The sequence below is a fragment of the Lampetra planeri genome, chromosome 13 (assembly GCF_965212315.1).
Source record: "Lampetra planeri chromosome 13, kcLamPlan1.2.h2, whole genome shotgun sequence".
Lineage (NCBI taxonomy): Eukaryota > Metazoa > Chordata > Hyperoartia > Petromyzontiformes > Petromyzontidae > Lampetra > Lampetra planeri.
The window spans coordinates 11919768-11935117 of record NC_136119.1 but is presented as its reverse complement, the minus strand read 5'-3'; the positions used below and the strand labels follow the sequence as shown (position 1 = coordinate 11935117).

Here is a 15350-nt window from a genome sequence, read left to right as displayed (position 1 = left end):
CCAAAACTACCCGAGAAAATGGAATCAGAACTCATTTGAACGTCAGCAGACCTGGCGTATTCTAGAGAATATCTCTACACACACATTACTCCATCCACTAACAGATCAGTCAGTTTCCCCCTTTGCCATGCCCATGCAGAGAGTAGGGGGCATGTGACGAGACATCGCCATGCTGGTCAGTGGGAGTTAATCAAGATGTGGAGCATAGAAGTTGCAGAAGAGTACAGTACAGCAATGGATTGGACTGCTTGTTAACAAGGTAGCAAGCATTGCCCCTTACAAGGTGACAAGTGCATGCTTTGATCTTGCCAGGTGAAATTGCAGTCTAGGATTTACTGTGCAGTATAAAGTATTATGTTCACGATCTGAGCACCTGTTGAAATGCCCTCTTTCACATTTGCTGGCATCTCTTATTAATGCGGGTTATCACGTAACACACTGCACAATACAGCTCACTGTCACGACACCGCCGTGCAAAGTGATTAACGGGCAGAACTGTACAAAAATTGTCATAGGTTCAAAAACAAAAACGGTGCACAATATTTACCTCCCCACCAATTTGGGGGAGTGGGGGACTAAACTTGAAAATGTTAATTTGGGGATTTTTCTCGTGATAAACACAGGCTGAATACATGTGACACTCTTTCGCTTTTTAGGCGACTTACTCATAGTTGTGTAGGGGCTGTAATTTTTGGGAGGCCAAATTAAAATAGTTTTGGTTTAAGAGCGATAAAAACATGATATCAATGTTCGAGTTCAAAAACTTTAAAAACATCTGAACACAAACTCTCATAGGCCAAAGATCAAAGATACAAAAGTTCAACCCCCAACATTTTAGATGGTCCAAAAATGTTTGTTTATTTGTTTTAGTTAAACGCATAGACTTTTCCTAATATAACATTGTTACAATCTAGACCAATTACTCACGACAGTTGCATATTGATAACCACTAACAAAATCAACGGTCATGATCACTCTAACGCTGAAAATAAGCCTTCCCACGCCACTGCCACCCCTCGCAATGTTACGATGCCGCCGTAATCCACCCGAGCCGATCTCTATCGCTCCATATCTGTGGTGGTTATCCTCTCTGGAATGTTCTCTCCTTTGGCTGTCATCCTTTCACACGTCTCACCCAATGGCCATCTTCCCTTCATGCCCACTTATTTTTCGTTACACCCAACACCGCGTGATATCCTTACATGTACATCAGCTGTTAAGATGTTAAAACACCAAACTGAAACCTTTTACAATGAATCATGTCTGCATTAACCACAATGCTTGTGGTCAGAATGCAAACAAAAAACACACTGATAATACATGCATTGTCCTTGAAACTGATTGGTCCACACCAGACAGCTTTCTTTTGAAGTTTTTCCGGTAAAGCCACGTAGGTATAAAATAAATCACAACAAATCCTTACATGTATTTTGTGTTTATGATCCTAATTTATCTTTAGAGTGCAATACTCAGCATGCATCTCTCCACGCTTCTTTGTGTACTTTTTTGCGCATGTTTCTGATCCATATGTCAAAAATGGAAATATTTAATGATAGCAAAATATATATTTAGGCATATTCATGTTGCTTTTCATGATCAAATCAATATTCACACTCCAGTTATTTCCTTCCAACAATAGGGGAGTTAGTTATTTAACTTGTTTCGTAATTATAATTTTTAATCCAACTTTGCACCCTTCTTTCTTAAGGTCTTCAATAATTTCCCATTGCTCATATAAATTGGTTATTATACAGTATAATGATTATGTCAACAAAGGTCGCAGGTATGTATAATCACAGCATCAATATTCCTGTGGTTGCATGTGTAATCCTGTATGTGTAAACTCATTCTTTGTTTATCGTGACGTAAGGCTGCTGGTATGATTCTCGACATGAGGGCACTACAAGACAGCCCATTAATTATTTCCACCAAAAGCATCACTGTGATATATAACTTCCACCAATAGGGCTCATTTACAATTTGGTCAAACTGTAACAAAAGGGAATTCTACATTTATAATCTAAAGGTCATCATCATCAGCCAAGGTCAAGCCACTGCCGGATAAAAGCCTCTCCAGGCTGCCGCCATCTCTCACGATCCTGCGATAATAATAAAACTATTTAAACTTATAACGCACACAGCGCTCTCTCTCTCGCTCTCGAAGTGAGAGAGAGAGAGAACGACTGAGAAGTGCGAGCGATGAGCTGGCACCAACAATTTCCCAAGCTCTGCAGTCCTCCATATAAGAGATGGTTTTAGCCAATAAATGATCATTTACATGTGGGGGGGGGGACTCACGCGTGCGAGGGGGCAACACTCGATCCCACACAGATGGAAGAGTTGGGAGTCTAAATTTCCTGTACCGCCCCCCTCCTGGCGGGCACCTTGACACTGGCACGAACTAACGTTCACAGACACGCCAGCACCCCTACGGCAGACTCTGCTCACCTGGCTTTACATTGTGACAACTCCACTTTGCCGGCTGTACCATCTTACCTGGCGTCCGTCTTTGTCTTCAACGCCGGAGACAAACGTACGACCAAAAAAATAACCCAATTGCAGACTCGGCGTTCCAAAAAAACAAAACTGCCTGGAGCTCGTGACTTATGAACGAAGCGAAGACGACAAAAAACAACACGCACGCGCACACACAGACGCGCGCACACAGACGCGCGCGTGTGCGTGATACACAATACCTGTAATCGGTGAACACGGAACCTAGGCGCAGAAGCATAAGACAGGTGACCAGCGAGCGAGCGAGCGAGATGCAGCGAATCCACCGACAGACAAAGAAGACCGTAGCCGTTCCAAGGTCTCTCCTTTGCTGTTGCCAAACGAAAGTGTGGTAATCAAAAAACAAGGTGGGGGGAGGTGGTGGTTGAGTTTGAGCCGGAGGATAAGAATAGACACACTGAGCGGGAAAGGCAGGTTTTTATTTGGTGGGAGAGGTTGAATGGGTCTCGCGTGGATGAGTGGGTGGGTGGGTGGGGGATTGGGTTTGGCAGGAGCTTGAAGGGAGAAGCTCAAGAGAGGATGATGGGGGTAGGTGGGGTTTTTTTTGTCTGGAAGAAGAGGGTGATACAGTAGAATGACGTACAGTTCCTATGTTTGTAACCTATTTCACGTGGAATATGACTCTAGGTTGGGCGCTTGCAAACACGCTAACAACATTCCAGGTGATGAGCTAGGACGTACAGCAAGATTTAGGCTGAACATGGTGACACGTCCTGGAGTGGGAGTCGTTCGTGTTCCTCATTCAGAGCAGCCTACTGCAGAAACGCTTTTGATGGATCGGAGAGCACGAATTTGTTAAGTTTTATTTTGGTTAACCAGGTGAGAACTCAAAGAGTCCAGGAAATGTATTAAATGCAAGCGTTACCTGGTATGTAAAGGCTTACTGTATTCCGGCAGTAAGCCAATACAGCAGCATTAGCGCGTAGCGTTAACCGAGTCAGATGGACAGGGTGATCCAGTTGTCTTGTGACACCCCCCCCCAATTAAGGAACCCCTACCCTTTATTTTCTATTGCACATTAATTTATGTTTTAAATAAACCTTTCTTTAAAAAAACGTTAAGTTTTAGATAATTAAATTGGGGGGGGTCACAAGACATCTAGACCATCCTGTAGAGTGCGAGTGAGATACACTGGAGTTTGATTAAACGATTTTTTAACTAAACAATTTTGTTTTATTTTACCAGGTAAGGGCCCACCACTGAGCTATGTAGCTCTGTTGTTGTTTTTTTTTGTCCAGAAGCGATCTGGCCACAAATGACAGCTCAACGAAGTGGCTTGTCACCATCACGAGGACATTTATAGCAGACAAATACTCTGAACGCACCCTCAACAATCCCCTAGCATGCAAACCGTGCCGATAGCAAACATCAGGAGAACATTATTACCCTGACAGTGATGGCGATAAGTTCTTCACACACACGCGCGCTAAGATAAAGGCCTCCTGTTAAGCCTGATGGACTCCATGCGGTCAGCTGTTACTGTGCAGGGCTCCTACCTCGGCTGGCACGACACGCGTGGGGGTGGAGTGGCTGCAACCACCCTCAGCCGCTTTGCCCCACCTCCCCCCCCCCCATTTGTTTTGTTCACCCCCCCCAACGCCCCCCCCCCCCCCATTTCTTTTGTTCACCCCCCCAAACTCCCCTCATTTCTTTTGTTCACATCCCCCCCCCATCTCCCCCCCCCCATTTATTTTGTTCACTCCCCCAACCTCCCCCCCCCCACCAACCTCCCCCCCCCATTTATTTTGTTTACATCCCCCCAACTCCCCCCCCCCATTTATTTTGTTTACATCCCCCCAACTCCCCCCCCCCCATTTATTTTGTTCAACCCCCCTCCCCCCCCCGATGTATATGAGGCTCGGGATATGTCTCCCTTCCACACACCACTGGTGCTACCCATGACCAGGAATTGAACCCAGGGCGCCTGGGTAGGTGGGAGCACAGCGGGAAAAACCGCCCGCTCCCCCCACGAAGGCAGGCAGAGGTACGCTCTTAGAGGTGCGTAAAGATGTTGGCTCTGTGCAGGTGACACCCCGACCGATCGCTTGACCAATAACACGACGTATTTAGTGGTGCTGCTGCTGCTGCGTTGACAGTAGTGCACGAGCACAAATAACAACAGAACTCAACGTGTTCGTCGATAACCCTCTCTCGCCTTAGACGGAGAAGGAGATTCATATAGTCGGTGACATTGTGGGCAATGGCTGTTGTTAAAATGTGTTTTAGAGCAGGGCCATTGGCACGAACGTCCCCTTTTAAGGCCACAGTATTATGAACGAACGCGTAGGAGTTTTTTGTGACTTGAACAATAGGCTGACAGTTCAAGCAGCGTGCATTCCGTGTTGCCCTTCAGTCAGGTATGTCGACACCCATTGACGGGCGTGGGGCTGTGGGAGTTGAAGAAACAGGATGTGGAACGTAGTCCGATTTGTAAAATGTTAAATTCCTCATTTGACCAAAACGACGTCGCCTTGTCAATGTCGACTGCACACGTTTAACTATTGCGTGAACAACTAACTCACCAAAACAAATCCAGGGTGACTACGGACATGACGACTGCAAGCGGCAACATTGCTGTACCCCGTACAGCGGGGTGACATCGCACAAAGCGTCCCATTCATTCGCAGTAATTACAACCAGTGCAAATAAGCTGTCAGTTTTAGTTTTACACGGATGAGGCAGCCCACTCAATATTCAGTCGGAGCGAAACGCCGTCACATGTGGATGCTGAATTCGGTCATGAAAAGTCCTCTAAGCCACCGGGTGAGGAGCTTGATTGGTCAGAATTTGATGGATAGGTTGGCACGCGTGAATTATATGTTTTTGTAAACATGACAATCTCGTTGGGTGGTGGAGGGTTAATGACATAAAAAATTGGCAAACTGACACTGCGTGGCCTAACCCCAAAAACAAACATGGATTGTAAGTTTACACTGCTATGATGATATTGACTTGAATCAGTCTTAACAGAAATCAATGAATGTTGAAAAATATTGACCTGAAACACGGTCACTGAAAATGAAAATAACAAAAAAAGCACAAAAAATATCAAAATGAGCTCAGCAAAATGTAGCCCTTGAATAAATCAAAGGCGATGGGAAGAAGGCAAAGGACACTATCGAATGACTTTCCAAACTTCCGTGATTATCCTCCACCTAGCATCACCAGCAGGTTCCATTTTTACCAATCACCAGACGCGTGCATTGTGGGACAACGTTGGATGCAGTGAAAAAGAATGTTGGTTAAAATGTGGAAATATAAATCAGTGGCTTCTGTTTAACAGCGTTGCCACCTGTCCTGGTGTTGGCAGGATTTTTAAGCAAACTGTCTGGAAATCTCTCCAGGACATTAAAATACGAATAACAACAATCCACCACTCAAGACAATTCATTTATGTTTAGCTCTCTCGTCTGGTATTGTGGGATAGTCTTCGCGTGCTATGTCTGGGATTTTGTAACTCACGAGATCGCCACCCCTGAATTCAACCGTATTGCATTTACGTGAGCCCACAGGCCCTCCTCTGCGATTGTTTCGCGTGGGTGGTGGAGCAGGCTTACCTGCGTGTCCTCCAGCTCCTTGTGAAGGGAGACCTTCTCTGTTACCAGTGACTTCTCGGCTTTCTCTGCTTGCTTGAGAGCATTATGAGCCTGTCTTAGTTCTCCCTGGTTCACAGACACAGCATTGGCACACACACGACATCAATGCACATTGCCCCATATATTCGCAAACGGTAATTTTGTTGCTGTAGTTTAATGTGCATGTTTTGATCATGGTCATCATCATCATCACAATTATCAATATTTATTTTAGATGGGGACTAGCAATATATGCCTCGATATCCTAACTCTAAATCTCACTGTTGCAGGCCTTAATAGTTTGAATGAGTAATAAGATGAAGAAAATATACATTTAATTAAATACCAACTGAGATCCGGTGTAAAACCCACAATATATATTTTGTTCAAGTCTATTTGTACAGAAACAAATTGGGTAATCACTTATGTCTTGTCCGGCTGACTTAAATCACTTACAACAATTGTTTAGGTGCCAACATATCCTCAAGTGATAAGGTTTCAATGATCTGTACATTCTTGATTTGAAGCTTTCGTGACTGCAGGAATCCATACTCTTTGGTTCTTTCGGTAAGTCACGTAAGTAGAAATAAAGCAAAATAAATCACGACGTTTCGATAGCAACACAAGCCATCATCTTCAGGTGAAAATCGCGACAGCCGCGATGTCTGCTGCCTTGTGAAGAGAAGCTGTTATCAGCGAGAGTTTAGACGGTTTTGAGAACAAAGGTTGCCAAAATTATAGTGTTAATGAGGTATTATCGTGTAAAGGTAATAAATAGCCTGGCATGTTAAAGGAAATGAACTTAGATTAGCATCTTCTTGGTTCTTTCGGTAAAGTCACGTAGAATGGAAATAATAAAATAATAAAAATAAAACATAATAAAATAATATTATATATTATAATATATTATTATTTTGTTATTTCCATTCTACGTGACTTTACCGAAAGAACCAAGAAGATGAATCCCTGCAGTCACGAAAGCTTTAAATCGAAATTTAGATTAGCAAGTTGGATCTGTACATTTCCCATGTCACCTGGTACCAAATCACGAACGTACAATTTTGCAAGCAGCAACACCACACAAACCAAGCTCTCACTAGAACCTCTCCTGGCCACACCGGGGTGTGAGATTTCCTTAGCCAGAACCAAAGAGATGAGCAGAGCTCAATATTTTTCCATTACACTTGTGGCCTTTCCCTCGCCTGTTATGCAGGAGTTCGTAAGTTCGATCCCGACCCTGACGCCTGCTGTATATTTGGAGTTTGCACGTTCTCCCCATGGTCACGTGGATATTTGTCCGTGTCTTACCAGTTTTTCCCTCCACATTTAGATTCAATACACGTTTAAATTATTCGGCTTCTATACATTTCCACTTGATAAGCCACTTCGTTGAGCCAGGTCGCTTCTGACAAAGGGCTACGTAGCTCAGTGGGCCTTACCTGCTAAAATAAAAAGTTAAACTAATTCCGCTCAAGAATCATCAAGTAAAATAACACGAGTTTCACGTGAGAGTAACAAACCGAAAACATGCGCAATTTCTAAGAAAAAAGAAAAAAAGTGTGCGTACCTCAAGGGCAGACACCCTCTCGCTCAGACGAATGATCTCGGCGCGCAGGACATCCGCGGCGTGGCTTGTGCTGGGTCTGCTCGCCCCGGCCGGTGCTCGCTGAGCCTCCCACGCAGCCTCCGTTGCCTGCAGCTGCCGCCTCTGCTGCGGCATGGCCTTGTTCTCCTTCAGCTGCCAATCACTCTGGTGACAGCACAACGGACCGAAAATGTTTCGATTTAAAGTTTTCGTGACTGCAGGGGGGGAGACAGCGTCTGAATGATGTCTCCCCGACAGACCTGGTCTTCACCTGAGGACGGCTGCTTGCGTTGTGGCCGAAACGTCGTGAGAATTATTTTATTATGTTTTATTTTTATTATTTTATTATTTCCCTTCTACGTGACTTTACCGAAAGAACCAAGAAGATGGACCGAAAATGGTTGTCGCCAACTGCTGTCGATGTCCTCGTGGCCAAACGTCATCAAGTTTTTTTACCATCCGATGAATGAGCATGAGATACGTGCAAAGGCTCGGTGAAAGTTAACCTGCACTTATCATCTCTCTCTCTGTGTGTGTGTGTGATGAAGAGGTGGCATTGCCCCGAAACGTTTGCCATTACATAATTGTTCCTCTTTAGGGCATTGTTATTGACGAATGCGATGAGTTTTTTTTATTTGTGCTTGTGCCGTACTGCCAAAGGAAGCGTCACCTTTTGTTTTGGTAAAAAAAAATAACTATTCTGGAGAGACAAGTGTTAGCTAATATAACTATATTACAACTGTCGTAATTACCGAATAACTCTGAACTACAGTCCACTTCTGAAAATGCCTTCCTCGCCACGCTATCGCAGGTCAAACTGCAGGTGGCGCCATTGTCATGAATTCGATCGGGGTTATCGATTGCCTTAACGTTGTGGGGTTTTTTTTAGGATCGATCCTCTCGCTCGGCCCACGAAACACGCGGATGCCCGACTTTGACGGCAGCGCCACTGCTGACGACGTGCCCGATCTCGCGACAAGGAGAGTGTTCGAGCGACCGGACCTCCGCACGGCACCTTTGCCAATGACTTCCTCCCGTGGGCAAATTGCAACAAATACTCTAAGACAGCGTCGATGCTCTGCAATTGTTGAGTGAAGTCGATTTTAGGAAATGAAGTGGTGCAATGTTTTATCGAGTATATCATTATTTTAAAAACAGCACTCATAGACGGATCAATTGTTTTAACAATTGCAACGTCAAACTAAGACGTGTTTTTAGACACGGCTGAGGACGCAATTCAAAGGCCTCGACAAATGCGTGTGTCTAAACTGGAAACAAATGATATTCAAAGAGGTGCCTTGAAGAGAAAAACATAATGGGAATCCCAGCAATGCTTTGCATGTTAATATAACATCATCATCATCCCTTGGGGACATCATGCACGCAGACTTGCGATGACCGGAAGCTCAACACAGCTGAGATTGTGGCAATTATTGTATTTGGCCAGCAGTACAACCAGGCAACTGTAAACCGAGATGATCTTTGTTCAGACTCATCGACACATACTCTTACTCTTTTCGGTAAAGTCACGTAGGTAAAAAATGAAATTAAAATTAATAAAAAATAAAATAATAAAAATCACGACGTTTCAGAGGCAACACAAAGTCTTCGAAACGTCGTGATTTTTATTATTTTATTTTTATTTTATTTTTTACCTACGTGACTTTACCGAAAAAACTAAGAGTATGAATCCTTGCAGTCACGAAAGCTTCAAATCATCGACACACTTTGGCCATCATGGCCTTCTGCTGTCATTTGTCCCTGAGGAGTTTAAGTTGACGAGCCCACCTCTTCACCGTGGGGACAATGCTGACGCGCCCATACTGGACATCTGCGAAAAAGAGCTTCATAGCTCATCGGATTCCTCCTGTCAAAAGAAAGATTCCGATTCTGACACGTAAGACAATGGGTTTGCCGCCTGTGCTGGTTCGCCCAGGGTCCTCTTATTTGACGTTGCCTTCCTGGGAAATCTTGTAAGCCTTCCAGGGACACCTAAAAGTCCCGTTGTTTGTCAGTTGCAAAATAATCATCATTATAATCATACACGACTAAGTACAACGCATTCACAGTGTAGTTCTCCCCTCTTCCAGTGTTAGACATCCTTCTTAGACATCCTTCTACTCCGCCTGGAATATAGATTCGATCCCGACCTGCTGTATATTTAGAGTTTGCGTGTCTCTCTCCCTGTGGTTGCGTGGATTTTTCTCCGGGTGCTCCGGGTTTCCCCTTCCACATTTAGAATCAACGTCACGCGTTTAGGGTATTTGGCTGCTATACATTTCCACCGGATAAGCCACTTAATTGGGCTATCATTTGTGACCAGGTCGCTTCTGAAACAGAGCTACAGAGCGCAGTGGGCGTTACCTGGTCAAATAAAAAAGTGTATTCTTCCCACGACATTTGCCGAGGTTTTTGTACGCCAAGGTCGGCAACCCCCTAACTCAGGATCCCCGTTCACATTGCGCGAGCGCATGGCTCACTGGACGCGCGCACAGATCGAGCAGATCGAGGCTGCACGTGTGGCAGCTATGGCAGGCTGCCCCCGACCCACACCTGCCCGGGCTGGGCACAGATGAGGGTGGAGGCGGGGGCGGGAGGGTGCATGGAGAGAGGCGGTGGTGAGGTAAGGGATAAGGGGGGGGGGGTAAGGGAAATCTGTCCCGATGTGATTTGCAGATCAGAGTGCTCCGACCAATCAGATCAATTACGTTGCGGCGAGGTGTATCCCGAACGGTGGGTCGTCACCCAGGTTCCTGTTGACCCTGTCCATTGATTATTAAATAAATAGGTACCCTGTCGGCTCAATTGCCGAAACAAATTAACATTTAGCTCCATCGTTTGTCAGAATGACTTGCGTCCAGACCTCTCACATCTCAAGGCTATGATGCCTGCAGAGTGATACCCCCCTCAACCACTCGCTCTCCGTGAGTTGTGGGTGGTGGTGGTGGTGCTACCACCACTCCCCCAACCCCACTCCTGCGGCCCCATGTGGTTGTTGTTTTTTGGCCGCGCAAAAGGAGGTCGCACGGTTGAAAAAGTTTCAGAACCCCTGATGTAGGATGTCAAGTTTTATTACTGCTTCCACCGTCAGCATCACAGCCGGCGGGGAGCGAGTGGTGGCGAAGGGAAACGTGAATTCGTGCGAGCTCCGGTCAAAATGTTTGTGGGATTATTTGATATTCTTTTATTAGGGCGCCGCTCCAAAAAAAAAAAAACCTCCCGCCGCCTTGTCACAGCAGCCTGCGCCGGGAACGCGATGCGCGAAACTCGCTGCGAAAGGATCTCGTTGTCAAGACACCGAGCGCGTTAAATCGAATGCGACGAGGCAACTGAAAGACGTTTCAGCTGAAGGCTTCCACAGGGCAGCTGCCAGGGGCTGCACGATCACTGGCAGCGATGTATCGGTGCGGAAGAAGACGGCTTCCGAAGGGAGGACACGATAAATGAATTACTTAAACTTCTCGACTGGGCTCTGTGTAGTGTAGAGAGGGATATTATTGCCACATATATATCACTGGCTTTCTTGTTGGGGATAGGAATTGTGGGAGTTGAGGAAGGCAAGAGGAAGAAGGCACCATTCTGGCAGGTAGGCAGAAAATGGGCCGAGTGTTTTTTCTTTTACAGAGAATGCCGGAATGCGCGGTTTATTATTGCATTCCGATTGACGATGTAGGCGTACATGAAAGTGGAACCTGCAGGCTGCAGTGTGTACACGTGGAATTTGTTCTCCGAGTACCGACACGCACTGCCCATATCTGAACTGATAGCCCACGTCATGGGTGTCCAGGCAAGTGCACTGTATGTCCAGGTTAATCATACATCGTATGGGCAGGGACACACACACACACACGTGGCCACTCCGCACACAAAGGTAATCACTGCCTTTGTTTCAAAGATTGCACGGAAAATGTGTTTATGGATAAGGAGTTGCACAATACGTTAATGATCTTATCCGTGGCATCACTGATAGGCACATCAATGATTCTGCTCACTAACTTTTATTTTGTATCCACAGCCATGTCCCCTGTATTTAATTGGTGTATAAGCATTTTGGATACATGAAAAACATAACAGCATTGGAAAGTTCAGAGGATTTTGAATGCGGATTTCTCCACAAATCTGGCAATTGCCAAATGAAGCTAGTTGTAATTATTGGCGAAACGTCGTACTCAGATTATAAATGTTGTGGATTTGCTCTCCAACACACCTGTGTGCTGTACTAGTAATGAAATGGCACGCCCTGTTTACGTAACAAAACTTTACTAATCAGCTTTGTCGGGTGGTGGCGGGTTTAATGACACATTTATATTTAAGCGCTCTAACCCAAAAAAACTATATTATAGATGTCTTTCGTTTGCAAAGATGCAATATACACGGTTAGATTTGGTTGAACGACATCAATTAGGTTCAGCTGAAGAGGCATGGCAATGTGAGCGCTGATCGTGCTCAGCCTTATTTAACAGGGCCCTGCACTGAATGTTGGTCAATCCGGCCTAATTGCAGACATGAATCAAAACCAGGACAAAGCTGTGTGCAGACATCCCTTTTGTATGGAGAGATATGAAGGCTCACAGGATAAGGAAGCCATTCATACATCACACAAATGGAACTTCTCTGCAGTGGGGAAATAAAATCCACGGTTGCACGTGTACATTTTATCAATCAGCATTATAATGTTTTTTTATAATTGTGACAAGACTGGCCACAGTGAGAATGATTATGGATGGCCTCTCACATGACCATCTGGTTACTTCATGGGAAGTGCTGTCCCATTGTATTATTAGTGGAAGAGTCTGTAATGTTACTAAATCACCGGGCCAGTGGAGAGGTGCACTAATTTGGTCATCAATTTTTCATAACGCAACTGGAAAGAGCGATTAGGCACGCAGAGGTTTTCACGAAGTATTTCCTTGCATATTTATTTGTGTATGCGCTCTTGTCATAAAACTCACCACCTTGTGATGCACCGTTGAATCGGAAGGATTGGAAATCTCGGACTTGATTGCAAACGATTACATTTTTAAGGTCAGGCGGTTTATCATAAATAGATGCTACCGTTGCATAGTCAAGTGTGCAATATTATACCTAACGAAATCCGCGCACCTCTCACTAGCACGCGTGCATGTTCAGTGACATTATGTAACGATACTTCATCACGCCGGTCAGTGCGATTTAGTCAAGGCGAACACAAAGAAGTTGGGAGCTTAGTACAGACACAACATTGTATGTTATTGCACTGCTGACGAGGGAGTCGCATCGCAGCCTATAGCACCTGTTACGTGCATGGCGATTGCCCGTGCGAGTCCTATCTAGGCTCAAAATGCCGGCTTAGCTTCCGAGATCTGATGAGATTGGGTGTACGCAGGCAGGGTAATCTGTGACCAGCCCGTAGAGGCGGGAGTTACTGTAACACGGAGGATTGAAGGCGATGGTGGCATTAAGGGGATCGGGGGGAGTCACTGGGGGGGTGGGGGGGGGGACAGCCACGCACGTAGCGGTAACAGCAGCGACAGAAACATTTAGTTACAAATGAAGTAAAAGCACAAAGACGTAAAAGGGTGCAGCAGCCAGATGTTGGATGTGGGCGCTCTCAGGTCCTGAGCTCCAACGGCCTCCGCAAGCAGAGAATTTGGCTGCTATAAATTTCCACTTGACGATAAGCCACTTCGTTGAGCCATCATTTGTGGTGGGCAGTTCGTTAATATCTCCGAGCCACCGTGATGCTGATGAGAGAGACACGTACACTCCAAATATGCAGCAGGCGTCAGGGTCGGGATCGAACCCACGACCTCCTGTATACCAGGCGAGGTAGTTAACATCTCCTAGCCACCGTGATGCTGATGAGAGAGACACGTACACTCCAAATATGCAGCAGCAGGCGTCAGGGTCGGGATCGAACCCACGACCTCCTGTATACTAGGCGAGGTCGTTAACATCTCCTAGCCACCACGCGCGGCACCTCAACACCATGGCAGCAACAGCAGCAGCACCCACGAACTGGACTGGACTGCGATCCTGAACGATTCCCCGGCACACGGGCATCACCTGCTCGAGCCGCACGCGAGGGCTCCGCGGGTGGTTCTGCGCCGCTGCCTTGGTCGAGGTGTCCTGTGGGCCCTCCGTCACGCCTCCTTCCGCGTCCAATAACTAAACGCGGGACGCAGGAAAGAGTGGCATATCAGACTGGGTGGTGACGTACAGTATTTAATTTACATCAAGTCAATCGCTAAGGGAGCAAATATAAAATGCGCTCAATTGCGTGCCGCTACAAAGTTCTACGGTGCAAGCGCCTGTGTGAAATGTTTACGGCCGTGTGGTGCAACAAGGCACCGAACGTGAACATTTTGCCTTGCCTGAACACTCCTTGCGGAACGTGGCAGGGATGTTCCCGTGCCTTCAAGCATCGTGGCGTGAGGCAAATTGCGATGGGGATTGCCGATTGAATTTCGCTCGGATGGATTTGCACCACCGACTTCTCCGCGATCTGAATCCGAGCCAGATGACTCCAAAGCCTCCTCCTCCCCACTGGGCCTATCTTCCCCTCCGTGGCTCAAGACGTGCCTTCTCACAATCTGTCCCCCGCGCGGTGATTTACGTTGGCTCCTCGCGGGCGAGCTCGCCGTCCCCCACGAATCTAATTTATCGGCACACACCCGGCCTTGAAGCACTGCTGAGTTGCTTTGCCGATCTGCCTCCATGCCTTCGGCTTCATCGTGATTATTCAAAATTGTCCCTTGTACCTCGGCTATTCCGCCGCTCTGGGTGTCCCACGTCTCTGGTAATTGCTCGATTCCTATGTTTGCCATTATCTCCTTTGGTTCCACGCCATTAAATGACGCTTTGATTCCATTCAGTGAGGAAGAAGAAGAATGACGTGCTTGGCCAGCGCTCTTAGACTCATCCTTAACCCGTGACGCTCGGCTGTCCGTGCGCAATTGCGTTAGGCTCTCAGTCACGTCCGTGCCATTACCGCCTCCTGCACCTTGAGCTTTCACGTCGACTTCTTGGCTCCAGCTCTCCAATTGTTTGTCCACTGGCAAAGAATATATTTTGACCAGGTCCTTCACTAACCGCTTGGATTTGAATTTAGCGTCGCCCTCCAACTGCTCCGGATCTGGCTGGCTTTTGATTCTAGCCCGTATGTGTGCCGGTTTAATCGTAAACTGTGCCGTCCTCTCTCTGCCCGAGGCGTCCCCCCTCTGCTTTGCAGTCTCGTTGGCCGCTTGCGACTGCTCGCCTTCCGACTGTGAACTCAAACCATCGTGCGTGCCCCTCACTCCTCCTCCAATCGGCACCGTTGCCCGCGTTGGTTTAGAAATCCTCGCTTTGCTCTCTTTCCTCGCCCTCGTCTTCACGCCGGCTCTTCCGTTCGCTTTCAGAGTATCCCCACTGCGCCCGCAATCCGAATCGGATGAATAACCCGAGACGTTCCTCCCGGGAGAGAATGGGTAGGAAGTGATCGACTCGGAATGCTGCGTCGGTGGGCCCGGGCTCGAGGGCACAGATTTGGCAGGAGACGCGACCCGTGGAGTCTTCGCTTCTGAACGTGCACCGACGGGGGACACATCGGTCTGCAGGCACACATCAGGAGAGCACGTCGGACATCGCCGAGGGCGGCAGAGAAATTTGGCAAACACTCGTTGCCTCGCTGTAAGAATGGCCTGGGTTCGATTTCA

At 46.7% G+C, this 15350-nt stretch overlaps 1 protein-coding gene across 7 annotated transcripts in view; it reads right to left on the bottom strand.

Annotated features, from left to right (window-relative positions):
* LOC144722070 (uncharacterized) overlaps positions 1-15350 on the bottom strand; it is a 49570-nt gene that overhangs the window by 19615 nt on the left and 14605 nt on the right. For 5 of the 7 annotated variants that reach the window (XM_078600179.1, XM_078600178.1, XM_078600181.1 and 2 more), the window contains exons 4-6: positions 13720-13821; positions 7657-7839; positions 6072-6176 (exon numbers count right to left, since the gene is read on the bottom strand). In XM_078600179.1, coding sequence (XP_078456305.1) covers positions 6072-6176; positions 7657-7839; positions 13720-13821 — 390 coding nt within the window. The other 2 variants (XM_078600182.1, XM_078600183.1) reach the window with 2 other exon arrangements.